A 26,486-nucleotide genomic window follows, 5' to 3' on the forward strand; every position below is an offset into this window, starting at 1 on the left:
ACAGGCCAGGGAACAGACACATTAGGTTTCAGGGTTCCTGGGTTGGGATCTAGGATAAAACCTAACGTTTCCTGACCACAGAAAGAAAAGACCTAATATTGGTTGAGCACTTACTAGGTGCTGGCCACTGTACTTTAAGGGCCTTTCACATGCCTTTTCTCAAATTAGTCCTTCCAAAAACCTTGTGAGATATTATAATTCCTACTTGTGTCTGAAGAAACTGAGGTTAGAGGTAAAATGACTTGCCTTTGTCCCTTTGATAGCCGCCCCCCCTCCCCGCTCCCCCATAGTTTTGCTTGGTGGAGTGGGTCTTGTAATTCACTTTTAGAGCTTAGGGATAATGAGCCCTATTGAAGGGCATTTGTCTTGTTTTTCACCAGATCCTAGCATCCTCTTCAATTCCAGCTAGAATGCTGTGGCAGGCACTTCGCAGATTTGGTCAAAAGCTGGTACGCAGACGTACACTGGAGCCAGGCATGGCTGAGACTCGCCTTGCCAGATGCCTGAGCACTCTGGATTTAGTGGCCCTGGGTGTGGGCAGCACATTGGGTGCAGGCGTGTATGTCCTGGCTGGTGAGGTGGCCAAAGATAAAGCAGGACCATCCATTGTGATCTGCTTTTTGGTGGCTGCCCTGTCTTCTGTGTTGGCTGGGCTGTGCTATGCGGAGTTTGGTGCCCGGGTTCCCCGTTCTGGTTCGGCATATCTCTACAGCTATGTTACAGTGGGTGAACTCTGGGCCTTCACCACTGGCTGGACCCTCATCCTCTCCTATGTCATCGGTGAGATGGTGGGGCAAGGGGGGAACTGCACAGCCAGTGAAGGGGCTTTGGGTCAGGAATCTGGGTGGAATGTGAGGTCGATATGCTTTATTCAAAGGACCTCAATACCCGTAAATGTGTGTGCTTGGTGGGGGTCTGGGAGGGTTGAAGGTGTGGAGAAATTCTTCATTCTGCTCATCTATGTCCTGGTTTCCTTAATTAAGTGAATGGTTTTGGTTTTTAAAAAATAAGAATAGGCGAAAATGTTTGTGACTGGTGTGGGGAGGTGGAGGGAGAGAACTTGACCCCATGTTTCTTCCTCTGCTGCGCCAGGTACAGCCAGTGTGGCCCGGGCCTGGAGCTCTGCTTTTGACAGCTTGATTGGCAACTACATCTCTCAGATTCTTCAAAGTACCGTCTCACTGCATGTGCCCAATGTCCTAGCAAAATATCCAGACTTCTTTGCTCTGGGCCTTGTGCTGCTGCTCACTGGTGAGGCGAGGGGCAGGGTATAAAGATGGGGGTGGGGTTAGGCGGGGCTAGGCCCTGGGGCCAGGAATGAGGATGGGGGTTGGGCGTGAGAAGGGCTTAATGAAGGTGATAATGGTGGGGAAGAAGTGAAACCGGGAAGGAACATAGAGGCAGGGAACAAAGTTTAGACTGAGAGCTTTCTTTCTCAGTGTCCTGAATGCATTTCTCCCACAGGATTGCTGGCTCTGGGGGCTAGTGAGTCGGCCCTGGTTACCAAAGTGTTCACAGCGGTGAACCTTTTGGTTCTTGGTTTTATCATCGTCGCTGGCTTCATTAAGGGGGACCTGCACAACTGGAACCTCACAGAAGAGGACTACAAATTGGCCATGGCTGGATTCACTAATGACAGCTATAGGTTAGAGAGTCACTCTTAGGAACTGCAGAGCTGGGAATGCCATGGGGAAGAGGGGGATCTATGCTGAAGGATTCTGGATGGGGATGGGGAAGAATGGGAGGCTGGGCCTTGAAGTTTGGCATCAGAGAAAAGGTGCAGAGTTGGCTGGACACACCCTTACCTTCTCCATCTCTTCTTTCACTGTAGCTTGGGCCTTCTAGGTTCTGGAGGATTTGTGCCTTTCGGCTTCCAGGGGATTCTCCGTGGAGCAGCTACCTGTTTCTATGCATTTGTTGGTTTCGACTGTATTGCTACCACTGGTAACAGTCATTCCATTCTGTCTGGGGCTTGGGCACAGGGTGTGCTCAGGCTGCATGCAGATTGAGGGTGGTGGTAGAGGAGTGGGCCTGCTTCCCTGACACAGAACTTTGTGCCCCTTCCTGCAGGGGAAGAGGCTCGGAATCCCCAGCATTCCATCCCTCTGGGCATTGTGATGTCACTGTTAGTCTGCTTTTTGGCGTATTTTGGGGTCTCTTCGGCACTCACCCTCATGATGCCTTACTACCGTCTTCAGCCTGAGAGCCCTTTGCCTGAGGCATTTCTCTATACTGGATGGACTCCTGCCCACTATGTTGTGGCTATTGGCTCCCTCTGTGCTCTTTCTACCAGGTCAGTGTCAAATGTCTGTTCTCCTTTGCTGTCGGAGTCTCGGGTTATAGCATTCAGTACCAGAGAATACCCCTTGAAAGGGCTGTGAGGTGAAGGTGGAGATTCCTTAAACACGTAGGCTTGGGAAGAGAGATGCCAGCCACTCTGGGCATTCTCCTTTCCAGCCTCTTGGGCTCTATGTTCCCCATGCCTCGGGTGATCTACGCAATGGCAGAGGACGGCCTCCTGTTCCATGTCCTTGCCCGAGTCCACCCCATCACACACACTCCCATCATGGCCACTGTGGTCTCTGGCATTATTGCAGGTGAGAAATCTTCTTTCCCCTTCCCCTAGTTGTTTCACCAACTCCTTTAATTTTGCTATTCCTTTTTCTTATTTCGTGTTTTTCTGCTCATCAATTTCAGCATTCATGGCATTCCTCTTTGAACTCACTGATCTTGTGGACCTTATGTCAATTGGGACCCTGCTTGCTTATTCCCTGGTGTCCATATGTGTTCTCATCCTCAGGTGAGACTCCCTTCCTCTGCATACTGTGATTGGGGTTTTTAGTTTTGGATGAGGAATGAGGGGGATCTGCTCCTCCTTCCCCCTGCCTTCATCATCCTGACTTTCCTTGAGGAATTTTGGTATCCCTTCCTGCCAAAAAAAGCTTCTACCCTTAATGGTGATGAAGAAGGTTAGGTTGCCTGGGAGAAGATGGCAGGGTTTTTTTTTTTTTTTTTGAGACAGAGTCTCGCTCTGTTGCCCAGGCTAGAGTGCCGTGGTGTCAATCTAGCTCACAGCAACCTCAAACTCCTGGGCTCAAGCAATCCTTTTGCCTCAGCCTTCCTAGTGGCTGGGACTACAGGCGTGTACCACCATGTCCAGCTAATTTTTTCTATATATTTTTGTTGTCTGGCTAATTTCTTTCTATTTTTAGTAGAGACGGAGTCTTGCTCTTGCTCAGGCTGGTCTCAAACTCCTGACCTTGAGTGATCTTCCCACCTCGGCCTCCCAGAGTGCTAGGATTACAGGCATGAGCCACCACACCCTGCCAAGGGTTGTTCTTAATACTGCCTCCTTATTCTTGCCTTAGGTATCAGCCTGATCAGGAGATGAAGACTGAGGAAGATGAAGTGGAGTTGCAGGAGGAGATGATACCTGAAGCAGAGAAGCTGACCCTACAAGGACTATTTTGCCCGCTCAACTCTGTCCCCACTCCACTCTCTGGCCGAGTTGTCTATGTTTGTTCTGCGCTGCTTGGTGAGCAGTGGAATTTTTATCTGGGGTGGCTCTGAGGTCAGCATGATGGGGTGGAAGTACACGGTATTTGGTGGGCTGGGGAAGTACTACAGTGAGGGTGACCCTCCTTGGGATCGGGTGCCTAACATCTTAGCATGTTGGCCTCAAGAGTTAGTTTTGATGTATCTGAACTTGACTTTTGAAGCTCTACTGCTGACTGTTCTTTGCCTGGTGCTGGCCCAGTGGCCAATTCCATTGGTTTCTGGAGACCCAGTGTGGATTGCAGTGGTTGTGCTCCTCCTCATGCTCATTACTGGAATCACTGGAATCATCTGGAGACAGCCACAGAGCTCCACTCCCCTTCACTTTAAGGTAAATGACCCCTTTCTTTCCCCTCATCAACCCGTCTTGGGAGAATAGGCTCCAGATACCTTGAGGTCTAATAAAGCTTATAAATATTCTTTAATTGGAGATAGGACATAGGTGGCACCGGGGCCAAAGACTTCCTTTCTGACCCTCTTTAGTTCCTTTCCAGTTCCATTTCCCTGAGCTTGCTGTATTCTTGGAGCCCCATATGAGGTGTGCTAAATGAGTGGCCACTGAAATACAGACGCTCCCTCTTCTGTCCTATATAGGGTAGTGATCTCTTTCTCAGTCACCCTGTGGTATGTACAAAGATTTTACTTTATTTTCAGGTGCCTGCTTTGCCTCTCCTCCCACTAATGAGCATCTTTGTGAATATTTACCTTATGATGCAGATGACAGCTGGTACCTGGGCTCGATTTGGGGTCTGGATGCTGATTGGTAGGTATCTACTTGGGAAGTGTAAGCCTCTTAGGTGTGCTAGCCCAACTCCTTTCCCTCTTGGTCTCAAGTAGGAGACCTGTTAAGCCTTTGCAAGCCACTACTTCCTCACCTCACCAGCTACCTTTCCCCACTAGGGTTTGCTATCTACTTCGGCTATGGGATCCAGCACAGCCTGGAAGAGGTTAAGAATGACCAACTCCGGCCCATGACTAGGGCTAAAACTGTAGACAACCTCTGTGCCCACTCAGTTTGACGACATCACACCTGAATGCCGTCTGGTCCCCCCCCAAAATAACGGAGACCACTCTTGATCCCAGGTGGAGGTAGCCTTCCCATGTGATTGTTGGTGAGGGATACTAATAGCGCTCTATTTATTGTGGAGTGAAGGATATGTCTTTGCTGTTTCTTGTCTACTTTATTTTAATTTTTTTAATTTTTTTTATTCTTATTTCAGCATATTGTGGGGGTACAAAAGTTTAGGTTACATATATTGCCCTTGCCCCCCCCCACTTTATTTTTTACTTGCCTACTCTTAAATGGTCTCTGTAGCTGCTTACTGGCTTTTAAAAATTATTAAAATAAAGTTTAAAAAAAAGAAACTGTCCTGTTTTTTGAGGGGGGAGAGCTTCAAAGAAGTATCTTGTTTTTTCTCCTGTTACCACAAAAGTACCTGTTGTGCCTGTGTGTGCTTCTTGTTGAATCAGGGTTGGAGGAGGGTGGTATAAGTAGCCATCAAGTCTAGTCACACTTAAAGGAATGATCTTGAGATATGTTTTCCCCTCACTACACTAAAAGTTAGTTTCTTGATAAGTAGATGGCAATACTTGTCTCTGGGATTTAGGGGTGGACTCTGATCTCAACACTGGCATTGGTTCAGGCCTACACTGAGACCACTGTCTTCTGTTCCACCCCTTCCAGTTGGACCAGTCCCAGACTTCCGTGACTACCTGGGCAACAGAAATTTTGGCTGGGGTGTTTGGCCCTGCTACTGTAGACAGGGAGTTTGGTAAAGGATTGTATATATATATGGATATTGATTGCTATAGAAGTAGTAAGGGAACAGAGGGCAGAGGTCAGAGCCCTGCTCAGACCAAGAACTATTCATTCATTCATTTATTCAACAAACAACAAATTATATACATGAAGTTCCTATAAAATGCTAGGCCCTGTGCTAGGTGCTGGGGATACAAACATGAATAAAACATAGTTCCTCCCCTCAAGGAAGTCACACTCAAGTGGGGGAGACAGGCAGGTAAACATGACTACAATATGATTTGTACCAGGACAGTACTGAGTGCTGTGGAAACAGAAAGAAGGATATGGTTTACCTGAGTCTGCAGTACATGATTATGAAGTGGACTGAGGGGAGGGTTTGACTATCAGTGAACAGTGTGCAGGAAACCATGCAAGGATGAAAAATCAGACTATTTGGGGTGTGGCATACAGTTTAATGTGGCTGGAGGGTGGTCACATTATGGGGCTGTGGTGAGAGAAGAGACCATATGCATGGCTGTGAATACCCTACCAAGGAATTGAGTTGTTATCTTATAAATGGTGTGTGTGTGGAGAGAAGGTGTGGGGAGTCATTGAAGGATTCCAAGCAAGGGGATGGTTGGATTTGTTAGTGTGGCAGCAGCAAGGAGTATGGCTTGGAAAAGGGCGGGGGAAAGCTAGATTAGGGACATAATAGCAACCATTGAGTATTTATTATATTCTAGTTACTCTGCATAAAATCTCATTAAGTTAGATTTAGGGGTCAACAACTCAGAGGACATGTATTATGTGATAGAAGCTGTGTGGGGTTAAAGATTGCCTTGGGACAAAATAAATTTTTGCAGCAAAAATTATATAATTTCCTTTATATATGAATAGCTCTTACAAATGAATAAGAGATGAACAACCTGATAGAAAAATGATTAAAGGATGTAAATAGTTTTCAGAAAAAATATAAAACAACAAATATAAAAGATGCTCAACTTCACTCATTAAAGAAATGCAAATCAAAACAACTGTGAGATCTTAGTTCTTACCTTACAGAGGAGCAAAACAAATCTAAACAACTAGGCATTGGCAAAAGTGAGGATAAACAGGCAGTTTCATGCATGATGGAGGTATACATTCTCGTAACTTTTGTGAAGGGCAATGTAATTAGAATTAAAATCACATTCCTTTTCAGTTTACAATTCTACTTATAGGAATTTTTAAAATTTACGTATGTGTAGAGATGTTTACTGTGACATTAACAGCATAAAACTTGGAAGCTATCTAATGTGCATCAGCAAGGAACTAGTTAAATAAGTTGCAATATATTAATTCAGTGGAATACTTTTGCAGCCATTAAAAAAATAAGATAGACTTATATGTGCCAATAAGTAATATGAAAGATCTTCAAGACACTCTGTTAAGTAAAAACAAAATGAAATGAAATCCCAAGGTATAGAATATTTGTGTGAGAACAAAGGAGAATGTATTTATAAATTCTTTTTTTCAGGAAAAATATACAAGAAATTGTTACCTATGGTTTCCCTTCTGTACTTTTTCAATTTTTTTTTGAGACAGAGTCTCACTCTGTTGCCCGGGCTAGAGTGCCATGGCGTCAGCCTGGCTCACAGCAACCTCAAACTCTTGGGCTCAAGCAATCCTTCTGCCTCAGCCTCCCGAGTAGCTGGGACTACAGGCATGCACCACCATGCCTGGCTAATTTTTTATATATATTTTTAGTTGTCTGGTTAATTTCTTTCTATTTTTTAGTAGAGACGGGGTCTCGCTCTTGAGCAGGCTGATCTCAAACTCCTGAGCTCAAACGATCGCCCGCCTCGGCCTCCTAGAGAGCTAGGATTACAGGCGTGAGCCACCACGCCCGGCCCTTTTTCAATTTTTTACCAAGTGCAAACATTACTTTTTTTCCTTCCTTTTATAATGATCATAATAGTAAAAGAATAGAGTAACACTAACATTTAAGGTATAGACAGAGGAGGAAGACTTGGTGAAGGAGGTGGAGAAGGAATGACTGAAAAGACAGGAGAGTGGTGTGAAAGTCTAGGGAAGAAAAAACTTTTCAGGAACAATGAATAGGCAATGCCCCAAGTCAACAATACCAAATGCTGCCTAAAGAACCAAGTTAAATAAGATAAGGACAGAATGGGTTTCATTGGTTTTGTCAGTTTTCATTTTGAGAATCAGGCAGTAGGTTTGGAAGACATGTTGCAGTGGGTTGAGTGGAGGGTGAGGAAGTACACGCAAGGGGCTGTAGGCTAGCATTTCAGGCAGTAGCTGGAGGAAGTTGAGGGAGAGTTTTGATTTTTTAAAAGATGGGCAATTCTTGCACTTACTTAAGATTGTCAATAGAGAGAACTAATAAATCCTAGTACTGCTGTTTAAACAAGCCACTTGTGAAGGAGGAAGTGGTTCTGTGGTTTGGTTTTTTAGTCTTTTCATTCAGTGCAGTGTTTTCCAGACTTTAGACATCTGACTATAACCTTTATGAATTTTTCTCTATGTGTGATTCCTGTACTATTTTTTAAAAATAAACTACTCACTTTTTTAAAGCTTAAATATGCTTATTGTTAAATGAAAACATTTTATCATTATCCTAAATAGAAAACAAAGTATTTTTCTAATACACATTAAAATATTAATAAATATCCAACTACTAAAAAATGTTTGGCTATGCAGCACCTAAAATACTTTGGAAACATTCATACAGTTTGCACAGTGAATAGTCAGGCACTATCCTTTAAGATGGGGTAGAAAATTGCTTTAGGCATGGTCTAATCTTAACCTCCTCAAGGACACAGAGATAAAACTGACCCAAACAAAGTACAAAGATGCTAAGTAGGAGTGGGGCATCCTGGCTCATGCCTGTAATCCTAGCACTTTGGGAGGCAAAGGCGGGAGGATTACTTGAGGCCAGGAGTTCGAGACCAGCCTGAGCAAGAGCAAGACCTCATCTCTACAAAAAATAGAAAATATTAGCCAGGTGTAGTGGTACACAACTCTACTTCCAGCTATTCAGGAGGCTGAGGCAGGAGGATCCCTTGAGCCCCGAAATTTGAGGTTGCCATGAGCTATGATGATGCCACTGTACTCTAGCCTGGGGGAGACAGAGAGAGAGAGAGAGAGAGACCCTGTCTCAAAAAAAAAAAAAAAAAAAAAAAGAGCCGGTCCAAGTGCAGTGGTGTTTACAACTGATTGATCACAACCAGTTACAAATTCCTTTGTTCCTTCTCCACTCCCACTGTTTCACTTGACTAGCCTTAAAAAAAAAAAAAGATGCGAAATAGGAAATAATAAGTGTCCCAAGAGAGGTATGTATGAAGTACCGTGAGAAGCCACATGAGAAAGTTCTGGTAGGGAGTTCTGGGAAGCCTTCGTGGAAGTCAAGGCTTTTAAGCTGAGGCTTAAAGAGTAGGTAAAATTTCACAAATTGAGGTGAGAGCATTCCGGGAAGAAGGAACGTTGTGCACAAAGGCAAAAAGATGGGAAAGCTTATAATTCAACTTGCCCAGAGCCTAGGATTTTGAAGGAGCAGAGTGGAAAAAAAAGGCAGGAAAGCTAGGTTCCAGTGAGACTCTTGAAGGCCATTAATTCCAGGGCCTGCAACTGAAGGGCAAGAAGTGTGTGGTTGATTGTTAAAATATGTGAAGTGGCTCTGTGATCTGGTTCAAAGAATTCTGCCTCAGCTCTACCTACTTACATACTCATATCCTAGATCTTGTCAGAATGTAGCCTCTAAAATTACTAATTCAAACATCAAGTTCTCCATAAAAGATTCCAAATAGCCAAAGTAATCCTGACCAAAAGAACAAAGCTGGAGGCATCGCAGTACTATATTTCAAAATATATTACAAAGCTATAGTAATTGTCTGAGTCTGTTTTGTGTTGCTATAATGGAATACCGGAGACTGGGTAATTTATAAAGAAAAAAAGGTTTATTTGGGTCACAATTCTGATGCCTGGAAAATTTCAAGATTGACTATCTGGTGAAAGCCTCAGGCTGCTTCCACACCTGAAGGAAGGTGAAGGGGAGACAGCATATGTGGAGATCATGGCAAGAGAAGAAGCAAGAGAGAGTGAGGCGGGGAGTATCAGGCTGTTTTTTTTTTTTTTTTTTTTTTTAACACAACCAGCTCTATCAGAAAGAATAGAATGAGAACTCATTGCCCCTTTCCGAGGTAGGGCATTAATCTATTCATGAGGGAGCCACCCCTATGACCCAAACACCGCCCATTAGGCCCCATCTCCAATACTGGGGATCAAACTTCAACATGAGGTTTGGAGGGGACAAACATCTAAACTATATCAGTAATCAAAACAGCATGGCACTGGCATAAAAACAGACACATCAACCAATGGGATAGCCTAGAGAACCCAAAATAAATGAACACACCTATGGTCAATTGATTTCCAACAAATGTACGAAGAACACACAATGGGGAAAGGACTATCTCTTCAGCAAATGGTGTTGAGAAAACTGGATAGCCACATGCAGAGGAATGAAACTGAGCCCTTATCTCACACCATATACAAAAATCAACTCAAAATGGATTAAAGGCTTAAACAGACCTGAAAGTGTAAAACTACCAGAAGAAAACACAGGGAAAAAGCTCCATTAGCCTTGATCTGGGCAATGATTTTTTGGATATGACCCCAAAAGCATGGGCAACCAAAGCAAAAATAGACAAAAGGAATTATGTCAAACTAAAAAGCTTCTGCATAGCAAAGGAAACAATCCACAGAGTGAAGAGACAACCTACAGAATGGGAGAAAATATTTGCAAACTATACATCTGATAAGGGGTTAATATCCAAAATATACAAGGAACTTGAGCTACTCACTAATGAGAAAATAAACAACTCCATTAAAAATGGGCAAAGGACTTGAATAGATATTTCTCAAAAGAAGACATACAAATAGCCAATAGATGTATGAAAAAATGCTCAACATTTTTTTTTTTTTTTTTTTTTTTTTTTTTTTTTTTTTTGTTGAGACAGAGTCTCACTTTGTTGCCCAGGCCAGAGTGAGTGCCGTGGCGTCAGCTTTAGCTCACAGCAACCTCAGACTCCTGGGCTTAAGCGATCCTACTGCCTCAGCCTCCCGAGTAGCTGGGACTACAGGCATGCGCCACTATGCCCGGCTAATTTTTTCTATATAGATTTTTAGTTGTCCATATAATTTCTTTCTATTTTTAGTAGAGACAGGGTCTCACTCTTGCTCAGGCTGGTCTCGAACTCCTGACCTAGAGCGATCCACCCGCCTCGGCCTCCCAGAGTGCTAGGATTACAGGCGTGAGCCACCGCGCCCGGCCTGCTCAACATTTTTAATCATCAGAGAAATGCAAATTAAAACCACAATGAGATATTACCTCACTCCTGTTAGATTGGCTGCTATGAAAAAGATGAAAGATAAGCATTGGTGAGGATGTACAGAAAAGGGAATCCTTATACAGTGCTGGTGGTATTGCAAATTAGTACAGCCATTTTGGAAAATAGTACAGAGGCTCCTCGAAACACTAAAAATAGAATTACCATATGATCCAGAAATCCCACTACTGGGTATACACCCAAAGCAATTGAAATCAGTATGCTGAAGAGATGTCTGCAATCCTATGTTCCTTGTAGTATTACTCACAATAGCCAACACATGGAAACAACCTCAGTGTCCATCAATGGATGAAAGGATTTTAAACATGTTGTATATATACACAGTGGAATCCCATTCAGCCTTACATTTAGGAAATCCTGTCATTTGCTATGACATGGATAAACCCAAAGGACATTATGTTAAGTGAAATAAGTCAGGCACAGAGAGACAAATACTGTATGATCTCACTTATATGTGGAATCTAAAAAAGTCAAACTCATAGAGAGTAGAATGGTGGTTACCAGAGGCTGAGAGGAGTGGGCAGGTGGTTGGTGAAAGGGGAGATGTTGCTCATTGGGTACAAAGTTACAGTTATATAGAAGGAATTAAGTGCTGGTGTTCTATTGCACAGCAAGGTGACTATCATCAATAATGATGTATATTTCAAAATACTAATAGCTAAGAGAGGATTTTAAATGTTCTCATCACAAATAAATGATAAATATTTGAGGTGACAGATATGCTGATTACTCTGATCAGTCCACAATGTATACACGTATTGAAACCTCACATTGTATGCCATAAATATATACAATTATTATTTGTCAATTAAAAATAAAATAAAACTTAAACCAAACATCAAATTCTCTGTCTACAACTTCCCAAGCTTTCCCAGCTCACTGGCTCAAATAACTGCACTACAACAATTCTTTGATTTTATGAAGCCTCCAATTCACTGACCGCCCCCCTTCCCAAACACACTTCTCTCTTTTTCTCAGTCTCCTCAAATCTTTGCTTGCTCCCTTTCCCACTTAAATTCTTGAATGTATTATCATTATCACTGTTTTGCAAATAAATACCTTCAACTTCCTAGGCAATACTCCAGAGTTTCCCTCCAACTCATCCCCTGGAGGAACCCAAACATTCATCTTCTTCATACTTTAACCTGTGCAGTTCAGGATTGTTGGAGGCAATCACACAACTGGACAGGTTAAAGATCATCAGCCCTCAACATGACTGAAAATCCTTCTTTTCTCTCAATTCCCCTGCTCTCTGAAACAACTCTTTCTTACCTTATTCACATTCTTCAAATCTCTCTCTCCTACTCTCTGCTGTTGACTTTGCCTCATACTTTGTTGAGAAAATACATGCCCATCAGATAAAAACTCCCTCATTTTCCTGTAGATTTTTAAAAGTGAAAACAGCATCTCTTTTGCCCCCTAATGATAAAAGTATATGTTCATTGTAGAATATTCAAAAATACTGAAAAATATAAAGACAGTGAAAATTCTCCCAAATCCCACCACTCAAAGATAAACATTGTTGACATTTTGGTAAATATTTTTCCAGACATGTTTTTTTCAAATATGCATATAATTTTACCTAAGTGTATATCTTCTTTGTAAACTTTTTTCTTTTTAAAACTCAACAGTAGGATATAGGCATTTCCCTAGTCTTATAACTACAGATTGTTTTCACAATAAAGTTTTTAAAGTGTTTCAATAAATGGTACCATAAATTGTATAACTAACTAGTCCACTACTGGTGAACATTTAAGTGGTTTACAATGTTTCAGTGAATGTTTCTGTTAATGTAGCTTTTCCAGTTTCTTCTTTTGGAAAATTACTAAAAGGGGAATTCTTGGTGACAGGGTACATACATTTAAGATTTTGATACATATTTGCCAAACTGCCTTTCTTCCAGAAAATTTGCAATAATTTATGCTCCTACCAACAGTGCACGGGTGCTTGTTTTGTATATCTTGCCAAATTTGAGGTTTTGTTAATCTTTTTAACCTTTGCCAATCTGATAGATGAAAAATTTACCTTGCTTTAATTTGCATTTCTGTGATTACTGGTGAGGTTGAATATCTTTTTATATGTTGACTGGCTATATTTCTTCCTGTGTAAATTATCTTACCATGTCCTTTGACCATTTATTTACTAGAGTATTTGTCTTTTTCGTTTTGATTTGAAAAGCTCTTTTTATATTAGAGATGTTAACTCTTTATCTGTTACATGTTGAAAAATCTTTTTCTAGCCTGTGGTTTGTCTTTCAACCTTGCTTATAGTGCCATACAGCAGATTTTTTTTTTTTTTTTGAGACAGAATCTCACTCTTGTTGCCTGGGCTAGAGTGCCATGGCATCAGCCTAGCTCACAGCAACCTCAAACTCTTGGGCTCAAGCAATCCTTCTGCCTCAGCCTCTTAAGTAGATGGGACTACAGGCATGTGCCACCATGCCCGGCTAATTTTTTCTATATATTTTTAGTTGTCCAGCTAATTTCTTTCTATTTTTAGTAGAGACGGGATCTTGCTCTTACTCCACCTGGTCTCGACTTCTTGAGCTCAAGCTATCCTCCTGCCTTGGCCTTCCAGAGTGCTAGGATTTCAGGCGTGAGCCACCGTGCCTGGCCCATATAGCAGATTTTATTTTTCATGTAGTAAAACTTATTATTGTTCCATTTTGATTCTGGTTTCCAGATCATGCTTAGATTCTGCCATCAAGTTCATAAAATATTCATCCCTATTTTCTTATAGAAATTTTATGATTGGATTTAATCTTTGATTAATCTAGAATTTATTTTAGTATATGAAGTAAGGTAAGGATCTAGTTTTTTTGTTTTGTCATAAATGTCTATCCAGTCATTTCAATACCTTTTCTTGAATAATTTTTTTTCCTCACTGATTTGAATAATTCCTATATATATTTTGGTCTGTTTCTTGACTCTATTCTGTTCATTTATCTGTATGCACTATACCACACAATTTTATTTACAATAGTTTTAACATCTGGCAGAACAAGCCCTTTTTCCTTACTCTATTAATGTTTTTTTTTTTTTTTTTTTTTTTTTGAGACAGAGTGTCGCTTTGTTGCCCTGGCTAGAGTGAGTGCCGTGGCGTCAGCCTAGCTCACAGCAACCTCAAACTCCTGGGCTTAAGCAATCCTACTGCCTCAGCCTCCCGAGTAGCTGGGACTACAGGCATGCGCCACTATGCCCGGCTAATTTTTTCTATATAGATTTTTAGTTGGCCATATAATTTCTTTCTATTTTTAGTAGAGACGGGGTCTCGCTCTTGCTCAGGCTGGTCTCGAACTCCTGACCTTGAGCGATCCACCCACCTCGGCCTCCCAGAGTGCTAGGATTACAGGCGTGAGCCACCGCGCCCGGCCTATTAATGTTTTTTATTTATAATTTTCCTGACTATAATTGCACATTTATTCTGGAAGCATTTTTCTTCTCTTAACAGGGTATAATGCTACCTTATTAACTAATTTGTGTTCTTGGTTGCTTACTCTCTTTTAATCCACTCTATTCATGAAAGTCTTAATAGGCTCTCACTAGAGTCCAAGCTGTTCACCCACCTTATGTACTATCTATTTTACCATTTCTGTAACATCTTGTTAAAGGGCAGGACAGAAAACGTGCAATTTATGTTAGAGTAAGGGAAGATAATCCACAGCATGTTGAGTGCCACTTAATGGCATTTTACTATTCACTCTTGCTTATCCTCCTCAATGCATACCTGCTTCTTTTATCTCCTCTCCTCTGCTCTCTCTTTTACTTTTTTTTTTTCTGTTTCTTTTCATTCTCGTTTACTTGTAACATCTAGGGAGGCAATCGAGACAAAAAAAAAATAAATTGGAGATACCCATGTGACACCGGTGTTTTCACCCTTTCTTTGTATTTTCCTTTATTCACTGGCCCTTTCAATGCAGCTCAGTAGCCCTAACTTTGGAGTCATATTTACAGTCAGTATTAATAGAGTCATGGAATTGCTGTATGCCTTATATCATCTTGGATAATATCCCTTTTACTACAGACATTACTGATCATTAAGAGCTCTAAAATGTATGCGGAAGAGCCGCTGTAGTCTTGAGAGCTGAAGTCTAATTATTGTCTTGTTCGTTCATTTGTTCATCCATGAACAAAGAAGCTACGGTAGAGCCAGGGGCTTGAGTGGGATAATAGAAACAGGAAGTCCTTAGTTTTCCAACCAGGAAATGGGAACTAACATTTGTTAAGTGCCTACTATATGCCAGCCATTGGCTGTTCTCAATGATTTATGTGCACTATTTCATCCAACCAGAAGCCTAGAACTACTCTTATTCCCATTTTACAGACGAGAAAACTGAGGTGCTAAGATTCTAAGAGCTGGCACAAGGCCACACAGTATGTGGTGCATGGAGATTCAGTCAATTGCAGGATACTAGACTGCCCTTTTCACCAGGCTTCTTTCCCTAACTTGGCAATCTAAGGTTATGAAATGGAGACACACCAAATTGCAGGATGCAAAAGAACAGGAGTGAATAGCAGTGCTTTCTCTGTTTTCCCTTTTCTCTTTTCTTCATTGTACTATGTAATCTACATGCAGAAAATTTTGAAGAGGGAAAAGAAATTATTTTTGGAAACCTCACCTTTTCCATGCAATAAAATGACTAGATTCTGAGACTTTCAGGGTCAGGAGAGAACTCTGTTAATGTTCCCAGGAATCGGAGCCATGGTGTCTCTTCTTTATCCTTTTACCCAGCTTCACATCTGGCCTGACAGAAGTGCACAAGGCTTAAAAGAGAGGTGTATGAAGGAAGAAGTGGGAGTCTTGGTAATGTTTTGATTTTGGGTTCATTTCCAAATCTGGAGGCATCATGTCTTAACATTGGTTGTCTCTGAGTGGAGATTTCTGTAGAGGCCAATCCCCTACTTGCAAGCATCATGCGTAGATTTAGCTGGAAACAAACATCCATTTGTTTGGAGATGGGTGGGACAAGAGAGCTTGCCCTAAACCCGCAAGGGGAGTCATTAAAGTAGTTTCCTAATGATTTGACAAAGGCAGGACAGCAGAAACATGTCTTCGAACTACAGGGTTTTTCGGTCTCTTCAACTTCTGGTATTTCTGACCTTTGCCACTCTTGAATAACCGGTGGTCAGTACTGTCTACTTTCCTCTTTTTTTCTTTCCTTATTTTTGTGAAGTCCGGCTCTTCTCTTTCCTATAATTCTGGCATCTGTACTCTTCCCTCTACTAATTGTAGTATGCTTGCAGTATTACATCATACTTGCTTACTGTCAGTGATTCTCTGAACTGCACCCCAAAGATAAGGTCTTGACTGGGGCCCGAAGGCTTAGGCTCTGTTACCGGGAAAGGCCAACGCGGGGCGGGGGGTGAGGGGGGTTTGATGACGTCACGACAGGGGGAGGAGCGTTTCGAGCCTGGCTCTGTGGAAGGAGTTTGTGGAGGGCACCCTGAGGCGGTGTCCGGGCTGAAGTGAGTGATTTAGTGGGTAGGAAGGGCTAGAGGAAGCAGGCACAGGTTAGTTGGGTGGTTTGTAACCAGTATGGCCATTAGGCCAACACTTTTTGGAGTGACCTTGAGGCAATAACTTTGTACCGTGGAACTGGGGCTGCTCTCAAGGTGAAGGAAGAGAGGCAAAGGCAGCCTTTTTTGACAAGGATGGAGGAGTACGGGCAGCTGGCCCACTGAAAGTGGGAGATAGTCGTTATTGTAGTTTAGATATGAAGAACCTTAATTCCGTTGAAATAGGACTGTTGGTGACCCTTGGGGGTGGGAGGCCAAAGGTGCTAGCTGTCTGTGAGAGCGGGGGGGGGGGGGGGGGGGGCGGGGGCGGGGGGGGCGGAAGGACGGTGAGTGATTGGATGCTTTGAATGTAGGATTGGTATAGGGAGGGGGATTTTGAACCACTTAGGAGAAAGCAAGTATCAGCTAGATCAACCCCCTCAGCCTCGCTTCCCACGTTGCTGGGCAGATTTATGGTAAAAAAAAGATGCAGGATGAAAATCTCCAGGCTCATTTTAGGTAGCAGGACAGCCTGGCCCCTCCCCTCATTAACTACTTTATTTTTTTTTTATGGGTTTTTAGGTTTTCTTAGACTTTTTTTCTCCCTTTGGATAACAAGTAACAGGAAACGTTTTACTGGAAAGAAATTTGTTGAGAAACTGGAGGATAAAGGACAGAGTACTAAAATATTTTCTTGTTTCATAGGCCTGAACCAGAGATTTAAAAATGGATGATGCTGATTTTCGTTTCATGGACTTTAAAGGTACATAGCAGTAAAAAAAAAAAAAAAGAAAAGAAAAAGTCAAATTGCTGCCTTATTTAAGATTCTCTAAATGTATTTTGTTTCTGAATTTTGTCTTTGGAGTGTCCATAGCTCCAGGATTTTTTCATTTATGTACCAGAAACAATGATGTTTAAACATTGATGTTTAACACACTGGGAACCTTTTATGAGCTAGTATAGGGAAGCAGAATTCACAATTCATAACTTTTTTTTATGGCACACAAAATAGAACCGGTTTAATCTGAAATAAAAATCTACTGTAGGCCGGGCGAGGTGGCTCACACCTGTAATCCTACCGCTCTGGAGGCCGAGGTGGGTGGATCGCTCAAGGTCAGGAGTTTGAGACCAGCCTGAGCAAGAGCGAGACCCCATCTCTATTAAAAATAGAAAGAAATGATCTGGACAGCTAAAAAAATACATAGAAAAAATTAGCCGGGCATGGTGGCACATGCCTGTAGTCCCAGCTACTTGGGAGGCTGAGGCAGGAGGATCGCTTGAGCCCAGGAGTTTGAGGTTGCTGTGAGCTGGGCTGATGCCAGGGCACTCACTCTAGCCCGGACAACAGAGCGAGACTCTGTCTCAAAAAAAAAAAAAAAAAAAAAAAAACTACTGTAATAAAAGTAAGTTAAAAAAATTACTGCAAGATCCTGAAGTGCCTTAACATAATTATCAGTGAAAAATAAATTATATCCTGTGTAGTTTTAGGTTTAAGTGCATTTTAGTGTTTCTTAATTATTTTGAAAATTAGTAATCCATGTGTGATATTTATGGGAGCTCTTAATAAACAAAAGCAATTTGAATGACTAGAACACCAGATTCCTCAACCGTACCAGATATGAGAGAGTTTAGGGTACTTGCTTTGTTTCTGGGGGAAATGATTAGACCTGTGGTACATTCACATTCATATAATAATGAAATATGTTGTAACCAAGGTGGCTCCAAATCTATGATTTTAAAAAGTTTAGGTCAATATTTTGTTAATGCTTGTCATTTTAAAACAACAACAATAAAGCCTACTACCACTTACCTTAAGTTTTAATTTAGAATATAATATCTTAAAGGTATAAACATGGAATAGGCATTATGACTTTTAAGTGTATAGTATTTGAGACCTTGTATTTACATAAATATTTGAATCGCACAGAAATGTATACAGAATAATATAATGAACACCTGTGTATACCACTGAGTTTTGTCAAATCTTAACAGTTTGTCACATGCTTCAGATATTTCATTGTTTCAAAGAACTAAAAAATTGGTCAGACATGGTGGCTCATGCCTGTAATTTTAGCACTTTGGGAGGCAGAAGTGGGAGGATTGCTTGAGGTACGAAGTTCAAGACCAGCCTGGGCAACATAGTGAGACCCTGTCACACAAAAAATACAAAAATTAGTCGAGCGTGGTGGTATGCCTCTATAGTCCTAGCTACTTGGGAGGCAGAGGCAGTAGGATCACTTGAGCCCAGGAGTTTGAGGTTGCAGTGAGCTATGATGAGGCCACTGTACTCCAGCCTGGGAGACAGAGTGAGACCCTGTCTCAAAAAAAAAAAAAAAAAAAAAAGGAACTAAAATGTATCATTTTTCATCTCTTTAAACTCCAAAAATTGTATCATTTTGTATGATTTTTTTCTGCAACTTGTCTTTTTTCCCCCTAAACATTATGTTTTGGATATTTGCCCATATGAATATTTTAATTCTAGTTCATTCATTTCTACTGCAGACTAGTAGTATTATATTGAATGTAAATATATCACAGTTTATTTATTCCATTTCCCTTATTGGACATACAAGTTGTTTCAAATATTTGCTATTACAAACTACAATGAACATTGTGTTTCTGAGAGTTTAGCAGGAACTTTCAAACATTTTTGATCACCATCTATGGCAAGAAAATATTTTTAAATTCCCATCCTAGTACATACATACTGTATCAAAAATTTTATTTTTACCCTTATTACATGAAGTCATTATGATATTTTCTCTTCTTTTTCATTAAAAAAATTCAGACAATGCTGTTATTAAAAAAAATGCTGGGGCCGGGCGCGGTGGCTCACGCCTGTAATCCTAGCACTTTGGGAGGCCGAGGTGGGCGGATCGTTTGAGCTCAGGAGTTCGAGACCAGCCTGAGCAAGAGCGAGACCCCATCTCTACTAAAAATAGAAAGAAATTATATGGACAGCTAAAAATATATATAGAAAAAATTAGCCGGGCATGGTGGTGCATGCCTGTAGTCCCAGCTACTCGGGAGGCTAAGACAGGAGGATCGCTTGAGCTCAGGAGTTTGAGGTTGCTGTGAGCTAGGCTGATGCCACGGCACTCACTCTAGCCTGGGCAACAGAGTGAGACTCTGTCTCAAAAAAAAAAAATAAATAAATAAAAATAAATAAATAAATAAATAAAATGCTGGATATTCAGTCATAGATCTGACTGAAAAAAAAATGCTGAGTGTGACCCACTAAATTGATTTATTTCTTGAGCTACTGGTGAGTGAGGCTCTATGTTAGTGCTGTCCAATCGAAATATAGTGTAATCAACAAAAATAATTTTATATTTTCTAGTAGCCACATTATAAGAAGGTTAGACAGATTAAATTGATTTTAATGATATGATATATTTAACTCAGTATATCCACAATATTATCATTTCAACATGTAATCAATATAAAAATTGTTAATGAGATATTTTACATTCTGTTTTTGATACAAAATCTTGCAAGTCTGGTGCACATTTTATACTTAAAGCACAACTCATTTTGGACCACCACATTTCAAGTGCTCAATAGTCACATGTGACTAGTGGCTACTGTATTGGGTAGTGCAGTTCTAGGGTATACATTTAGGAGTATACCCTAAATGGAACTGCTGGGTCAAAAGCTATGAGCATTTTTAACTTTATAGATATTGCCAAATTGCTGTCCAAAGCAGTTTTAAAAACTTAAACTCCCTTTTCTCTTTCTTTTTTCCCTGTATCCTTGCTAATATTTGCTATTATCAGACTTTTAAAATTTTGCAGGTCTGGAGGGTGTTGTTGTTTTTAATTAACATTTTACTTTGGAATAATTTTACATTTACAGCAAAGTTGCAAAGATAGTGCAGAGAGTTCCCATATACCCCTCAGCCAGTTATCATCTTACTTGGGTATTGTCTTGATTTACATTTTCCTGATAACTAGTGAAGTTGGGTATATTTTTATAGATTTATTGGCCATTTGTGTTTTCTCTTCTGTACACATAACCTTTTTAGTCAAGTTTTGTAAAAATGGAACGCAAAAGCCCATGCAATGGCTCTAGTTAATTTCCTTATTAGGGAGAATTGACATAGCACCAATCTTTTTGTACCACTAATTTAAATCAATTTCAAAGCCAAGAAGGAATAGAAATTGGTCTAAGTTACTATACCCACCGGGGCTAAATAAATGTGCCTCCCATTCTGCATGCCAGCTCTTCAACTATTTGAAGATAATTTATCATGTCTCCTGGGATGTCTCTCCTTCAGCTTGGGTATTTTTTGTTTGTTCAGTCATTCCTCATATTACAGGGTTTCTAGTCCTCTTACCATTTTGTGTGCTGTCTTTTGAACATGCTCTATTCTTTTTATGTTATTCCTTAAAATGTGGTACCCAGACCAGAACACAAGTCTCTAGGTTTGATATGATCAGCATAAAATACAGTCATGTACCACATAACAGTAAACGAAGAATGGCATATGGGATGGTGGTACCATGAGATTTTAACAGAACTGAAAAGTTCCTATTGCTTAAGTGACATCATGGCTGTTGTAAAATTGTAGCACAGTTTGTGGTGATGCTGGTGTAAACAAACTTATTGTACTGGCAGTTGTATAAAGGTATAGCGTATTCATTTATGTATAGCACATAATACTTGATAATAAACAACTATATTACTGGTTTATGTATTTACTATACCATATTATACTTCTTATTGTTATTTTAGAGTGTACTCCTACTTACATAAAATAAGTTAATTGTAAAACCACCTTAGGCAGGTCCTTCAGGAAGTATTCCGGGAGGCATTGTTATCATGGAAGATGACAGTTCTATGTGTGTTATTGTCCCGGAAGACATTCCAGTGGGACAAGATGTGAAGGTGGAAGACAGTGATAGTGATGATCCTGAGCCTGTGTAGGCCTAGCCTAATGTGTGCTTTTGCATCTTAGTTTTTAGCAAAAAAGTTAAAAAAGCTAAAAAAATTTAAAAATAGAAAAGCATATAGAATAAGGATATAAAGAAAAAGAATATCTTTTAGGGCTGTACAATGTTTGTGTTTTAAGTGAAGTGTTATTACAAAAGAGTCAAAAAGTTAAAAAAATTAAAAAGTTTATAAAATAAAAAAGGTATAGTAAGCTAAGTTTAATTTATTATTAAAGAAATTAATTTTCATTTATAAATTGAGTGTAGCCTAAGTGTACAGTGTTTATAAAGTCTACAGAAGTGTACAGTAATGTCCTAGGCTTTCACATTCACTCTCTACTCACTCACTGACTCATCTAGTGCAACTTCCAGTCCTGCAAGCTCCCTTCATGGCAAGTGCCCTGCACAGGTGTACCATTTAAATCTTTTATATCATATTTTTACTGTACCTTTTCTAGGTTTAGATACACAGATAATTACCATTGTGTTACAATTGCCAGTGGTTCAGTATGGTAACATGCTGTACAGGATTGTAGCCTAGGAGCAATAAGCTATACCATATAGCCTACGTGTGTAGTAGGCTATATCATCTATGTTTATATAAGTACATTCTATGATACTCACTCAATGATGAAATCACCTAACAGCACATTTCTCAGAATATACCCCGTCATTAAGGGATGCATGTCTATAGTCTGTCTCTTTAGATTTAGAAGTTACCATCTTTCTCTTTAGATAATGATGTAGCTAAGTTTGAATTTTTTTTCATACCACATTAGTGACTCATTTTGAACTTTTTGCCCCCAGAAGCCCCTCAGTCTTTTTTTAAATGCATGCTGCTGTTAAGCTACATCTTGCCTGTTATATATTGGTACAGTTATTTTAATTGATTAATTTATTTTTTGAGACTGAGTCTCACTCTTTCACCCTGGGTAGAGTGCAATGGCATCATCATAGCTCACTGCAACCTCAAACTCCTGAGCTCAAGTGATCCTCCTGCCTCAGCCTCCTGAGAAGCTGGGACTACAGGTGCGCATCACGATGCCCAGCTAATTTTTTTCTATTTTTTTTTTAATCTTCACTCTGGGAATCTAAATTTTTTCTATTTTTTGTAGAGACAGGATCTCGCTCTTGCTCAGGCTGGTCTTGAACTCCTGAGCTCAAGTGATCCTCCTGCCTCTGCCTCCCAGAGTGCTAAGATTATAGGCGTGAGCCACTGTACCCGGCTTCAGTTCCCTTGAACCCCTGGGCTCAAGGGATCCTCCTGCCTCAGCCTCCCCAGTAGCTAGGACTACAGGTGTGTGCCACCATGCCTGGCTAATTTTTTTTTTTTTTTTTTTGAGACTGAGCCTTGCTCTGCTGCTCCGGCTAGAGTGCAGTGGCATCATCATAGCTCACTGCAACCTCAAATTCCTGGGCTCAAGCGCTTCTCCTACCTCAGCCTCCCAAGTAGCTGGGACTACAGGCATGTGCCACCATGCCCAGCTAACTTTTCTATTTTTTTTTTTTTTGTAGAGATGGGGACTGGGTCTTGCTTAGGCTGGTCTTGAACTCCTTAGCTCAAATGATCCTCCAGCTGCAGCCTCCCAGGTGCTATGATCACAGGTGAGAGCCACTGCTCCTGGTCCATGCCGGGCTAAATTTTTAAATTTTTTTGTAGAAATGGGGTCTCACTATGTTGCCTAGGCTCGTCTCAAACTCCTGGCCTCAAGCGATCCTCTTGCCTCAGCCTCCCAAAGTGCTGGGATTACAGGTATGAGCCACTATGCCTGGCCTATTTTATTGTCTAGTGGTATTCCACTGAATGAATATATTGCCATTTGTTTATCCATTCATCAGTTGATCAATATTTTTGTCCATTATGAATAAAGTTGCTATTAATGTTCATGTATAAGATTTTTAAATGGACTTAGGTTTTCATTTCTCTTGGGAAAAATACCTAAGTGGGGAATTGCTGAGATGTAAAGAGCTTTTGTAATCAGGTTTCAGCAGATTGTCTAGAGTATTTCCTTTCTGGAGGATGGGCTTTTTTATTCAAGCAACTGGGCTAGAGGGTTTCCTAAGCTGTCCCACTTGATTCAGAAAAAGTTCCTCATCTTGGTAAGCACCAAAACCATCCAAAACAGAAGGCGACTTTACATGGGAAACAGCAAAAAGAAGTTTAATGATGTTGAAAGAATATTTGTACTGAGATAATTTAGCTCAGTTGTCCTCAGGGTTAATTCTTAATGAATGGCAATTGTTTATTAAGTTTCGGAACTCCCTTTCCCATGGTTACTTTGGATACAAATTCTTATTCTCCCCTGATCATCACCTAAATACACATCTGGGAACGACACCAATCGGATATCAGACTGAGGTGGGGGGTGGGGGAGGGGATGGGTGTATGCCTACATAATGAGTGCATTGCGCACCGTTTGGGGAATGGTCACGCTTGAAGGTGCTGACTCGGGAAGGGGGGGCGGGGAGGGGAGGGATATATACCTACATGATGGGTGCAACGTGCACTGTCTGGGGAACGGACACGCCTGGAGCTTTGACATGGGGGGACAGGCGGTACATGGGCAACGTATGTAACCTGAAATTCTGTATCCCCCATAATAATAAGATAAAATTAAAAAAAAAAGAATTAGCTTAAGTTCAAAGAAAAAAAAATTCTTATTCTCCTTTTCCTAGATGTCTAACTTCCTTATATTTGTTGTTACATAAATACCCTTATGATCTATTGCAATATCCAAGTTTATAATTTTCTGTTGTATTTATGATGATTTTTAGGGAAGTAGCTATTAGCTAATGTGTTTCATCAAGTCTCCAGAAGATAGTCATAATATATACTCAATACCAGCCCTGCCTAGTAGAAATACAGTGTGAGCTGCAAATGTAATTTAAAATTTTCTCGTAACCACATTAAAAAAGTACAAAGAAATACGTTAAAATAATTTTAATAATGATAATTTTAATGCTATATTTTAGCCCAACACATCCAAAATATTATTGTTCCAACATTTAATCAGTATACAAAATTACTGAGATATTTTACATTTTTTAATACTAAGTCTTCAAAATACATGAGTATTTTGTTATTTTAGCACATCTCAATTTGGACTAGCCACATTTCAAGTGCTCAATAGCCACATGTTGCTACCATATTAGATAGTGCAGATCTAGAGTAAAAAGGTTAGTAGGAAAACTCACTCAAGGTAAGTGGCTTTCACTGACTCTCAAAGGACTTTATTTGGAAGCTCCCTGAACTATTTTTTCCCATTCCTTTAAATAGCACAATGGGATCCTCAGGAATGGCACAGTTATTAGGCGTATTCATGAGCATAACTATCATATAATCTGTGCAGAAATCTCGTTGAAATGTTCATTGGGGTCACCTGGTATGCACCTATTAGGTAGAATTAATACAGTTTATAAAATAAAGAGATTGAATGACCAACAGAACGGAACCTGTTTAGTATGCCATACAATGTCTTTCAAGCTCTTGCCCATACATACCTTTCTATTGGTGTTTCCAATAACCATCCTTTACCCTTTTCTCCAGCCATACATCACTACTTTGGGTTATTTGAATCCATTGTACTTTTCTACTCCTCGTACTTTTCCCTCTGGCATGTTCTTTCCTCTCAATATCTGCTGGGAAATCTCTAACTCATCCTTCAGATTCACCTCAAAGAGCACTTCCGTGAAGCTTATCCTGCTATTCCTACCTCAAATGGCAGTTACTCAATCCTTCGTTTATATTCCTGTAGCACCTTGTACTCACAGTACTTACTGCTACATTATATTGCAATTTTTTTCATTTTAATTTCCCTTGATAGTGTGATCCATTTGATGGCACAGACTGCCTCACTCATCTTTATATTCCTAGCAAGATGCCCAGTGTCAGCCTGATAGTAGGCATTTGATAAATGTTTGTTGAATTAAGTTTTACAAGGGGACATGTAGATGCCAGCCAAAGCAGAAAGAGTGCAATTGCCTCACATTATAGTCAGGGTCATGTTACTTATAGCCTTGATCTTGGGCAAGTTAGTTAACTCCTCTATGCTTTGTTTTACTCAATTGTAAAATCAGAGTGTGTTACTAGCATTTTAAAATTGGTTGATGGATGCATGTCTATCTACATATATCTTGTGTGGAAATGACTGTAAGCTCCTCAAAGGAGAGGAATATGTCTTGTTCATGTCATATCTTTGCTGCTTATCGAAGCACCTGGTTATTATTAAATGTTTATTGAATGAATGAATGAATAAAATAACTCTTGTCCATTTCATTCATATTGCCCATAGGAATAGCAACACTATCATCAAGAATGACCCTATCTATTTTTGATGATGATTTGGAAATGCACATGGGCTCAGATAAACCTCTCCTGTGTTGTTCCATCATTATCAAAAACAATTCATAGGGTGTGAAGGAGCTAAGAAAATTTCACCCCAAAATATGACTTCTTGGTATAAAGAGTATTTTGAATTAAAGGCCTTTAGGGAACAACAGGCCCTCGGAAGGGGCTTTCCCTCTATCTGCATAACCAGGTGGTCCCATCAAGAGAACAATAGACTTCCCTTCCCCTCCTGGTTATCTCACTAGTTTTCAGGAAAGAAAATCAAGAATGCAAATCTGACCTGAGCCAAATAATTTAAAACATAATACCTGTCTCTCAGGTTAATTTACAAGTCAATCTGTTTCCCCCATCCATTCATCCTCCCTAGTAACCATTTATTGCCCCTAAACAGAATTACCTGTATTCCTCATCCTCTTCTCCCCTCTAAAACGAGAGTATAAAAATATTGGGATATTGGGTAATCGCTGTGTGATTCTCCCTGTGGGCACAGTAAATAAACCTCTACCTCTTATTAATTGTTATGATCTGAGACGCGAGAAATGACCACCCAAAGACCGAACTGAGCCAAATTACAGTCTTTATTAGCTGGCCAGTGACTACCCTCTGCACCGCCAAAGGCGGCCGCATAGAGAGTAGCGCTCAACCGGAAAAGAGGAAAGATTTTTATACTATTCTATATTGGGGTCTTATGTGACTCTGAGTACACAAGCGAATCCTGGGGTGATCTAGCAACAGCACTTGGTACTGGGTTTTGCGTGAGTTGGAAAGCCATCTTTCAGGTGGACTTTTTAGAGCCTCTATTGAGTGAGGGGGAAATTATGCACAAGTTCTGCCCCAAGGTGAGCTTGGAGGCTTCCTTTGCCAGGACGGAGTTGCAGCAATGGCTTGCAAGCAGCCTGGCCAGCCAGATGCTACAGGGTCCAACCTGTTAGACAGGTATGCAACTGGTCTGTTTTCTTCTGGGCAACTTTTACGAACTCAGACAGTATTTTTTTCCCTAATCTCTCT

General features: G+C 40.6%; 1 protein-coding gene across 1 annotated transcript; it reads left to right on the forward strand.

Annotated features, from left to right (window-relative positions):
• Positions 1-410: 410 nt before the first annotated feature.
• SLC7A3 (solute carrier family 7 member 3) lies at positions 411-4,574 on the forward strand. Its single transcript, XM_069464261.1, has 11 exons — positions 411-780; positions 1,093-1,251; positions 1,465-1,645; positions 1,832-1,944; positions 2,071-2,293; positions 2,458-2,597; positions 2,698-2,800; positions 3,369-3,535; positions 3,720-3,886; positions 4,210-4,318; positions 4,456-4,574. The coding sequence occupies exons 1-11, from the start codon at positions 411-413 to the stop codon at positions 4,572-4,574; spliced, it is 1,851 nt and encodes a 616-aa protein (XP_069320362.1).
• Positions 4,575-26,486: the final 21,912 nt, after the last annotated feature.

Source organism: Eulemur rufifrons, chromosome 30 (genome assembly GCF_041146395.1).
Source record: "Eulemur rufifrons isolate Redbay chromosome 30, OSU_ERuf_1, whole genome shotgun sequence".
NCBI lineage: Eukaryota > Metazoa > Chordata > Mammalia > Primates > Lemuridae > Eulemur > Eulemur rufifrons.

What these genes read in the sequence shown, in the direction of transcription:
- SLC7A3 (XM_069464261.1), top strand. Translation starts at nt 411, where the DNA reads ATGCTGTGGCAGGCACTTCGCAGATTTGGTCAAAAGCTGGTACGCAGA. An exon ending in CATCCTCTCCTATGTCATCG is followed by an intron (nt 781 to 1,092) that starts GTGAGATGGTGG and finishes CTGCTGCGCCAG; the next exon opens with GTACAGCCAGTGTGGCCCGG. An exon ending in TGGGGTCTGGATGCTGATTG is followed by an intron (nt 4,319 to 4,455) that starts GTAGGTATCTAC and finishes TTTCCCCACTAG; the next exon opens with GGTTTGCTATCTACTTCGGC.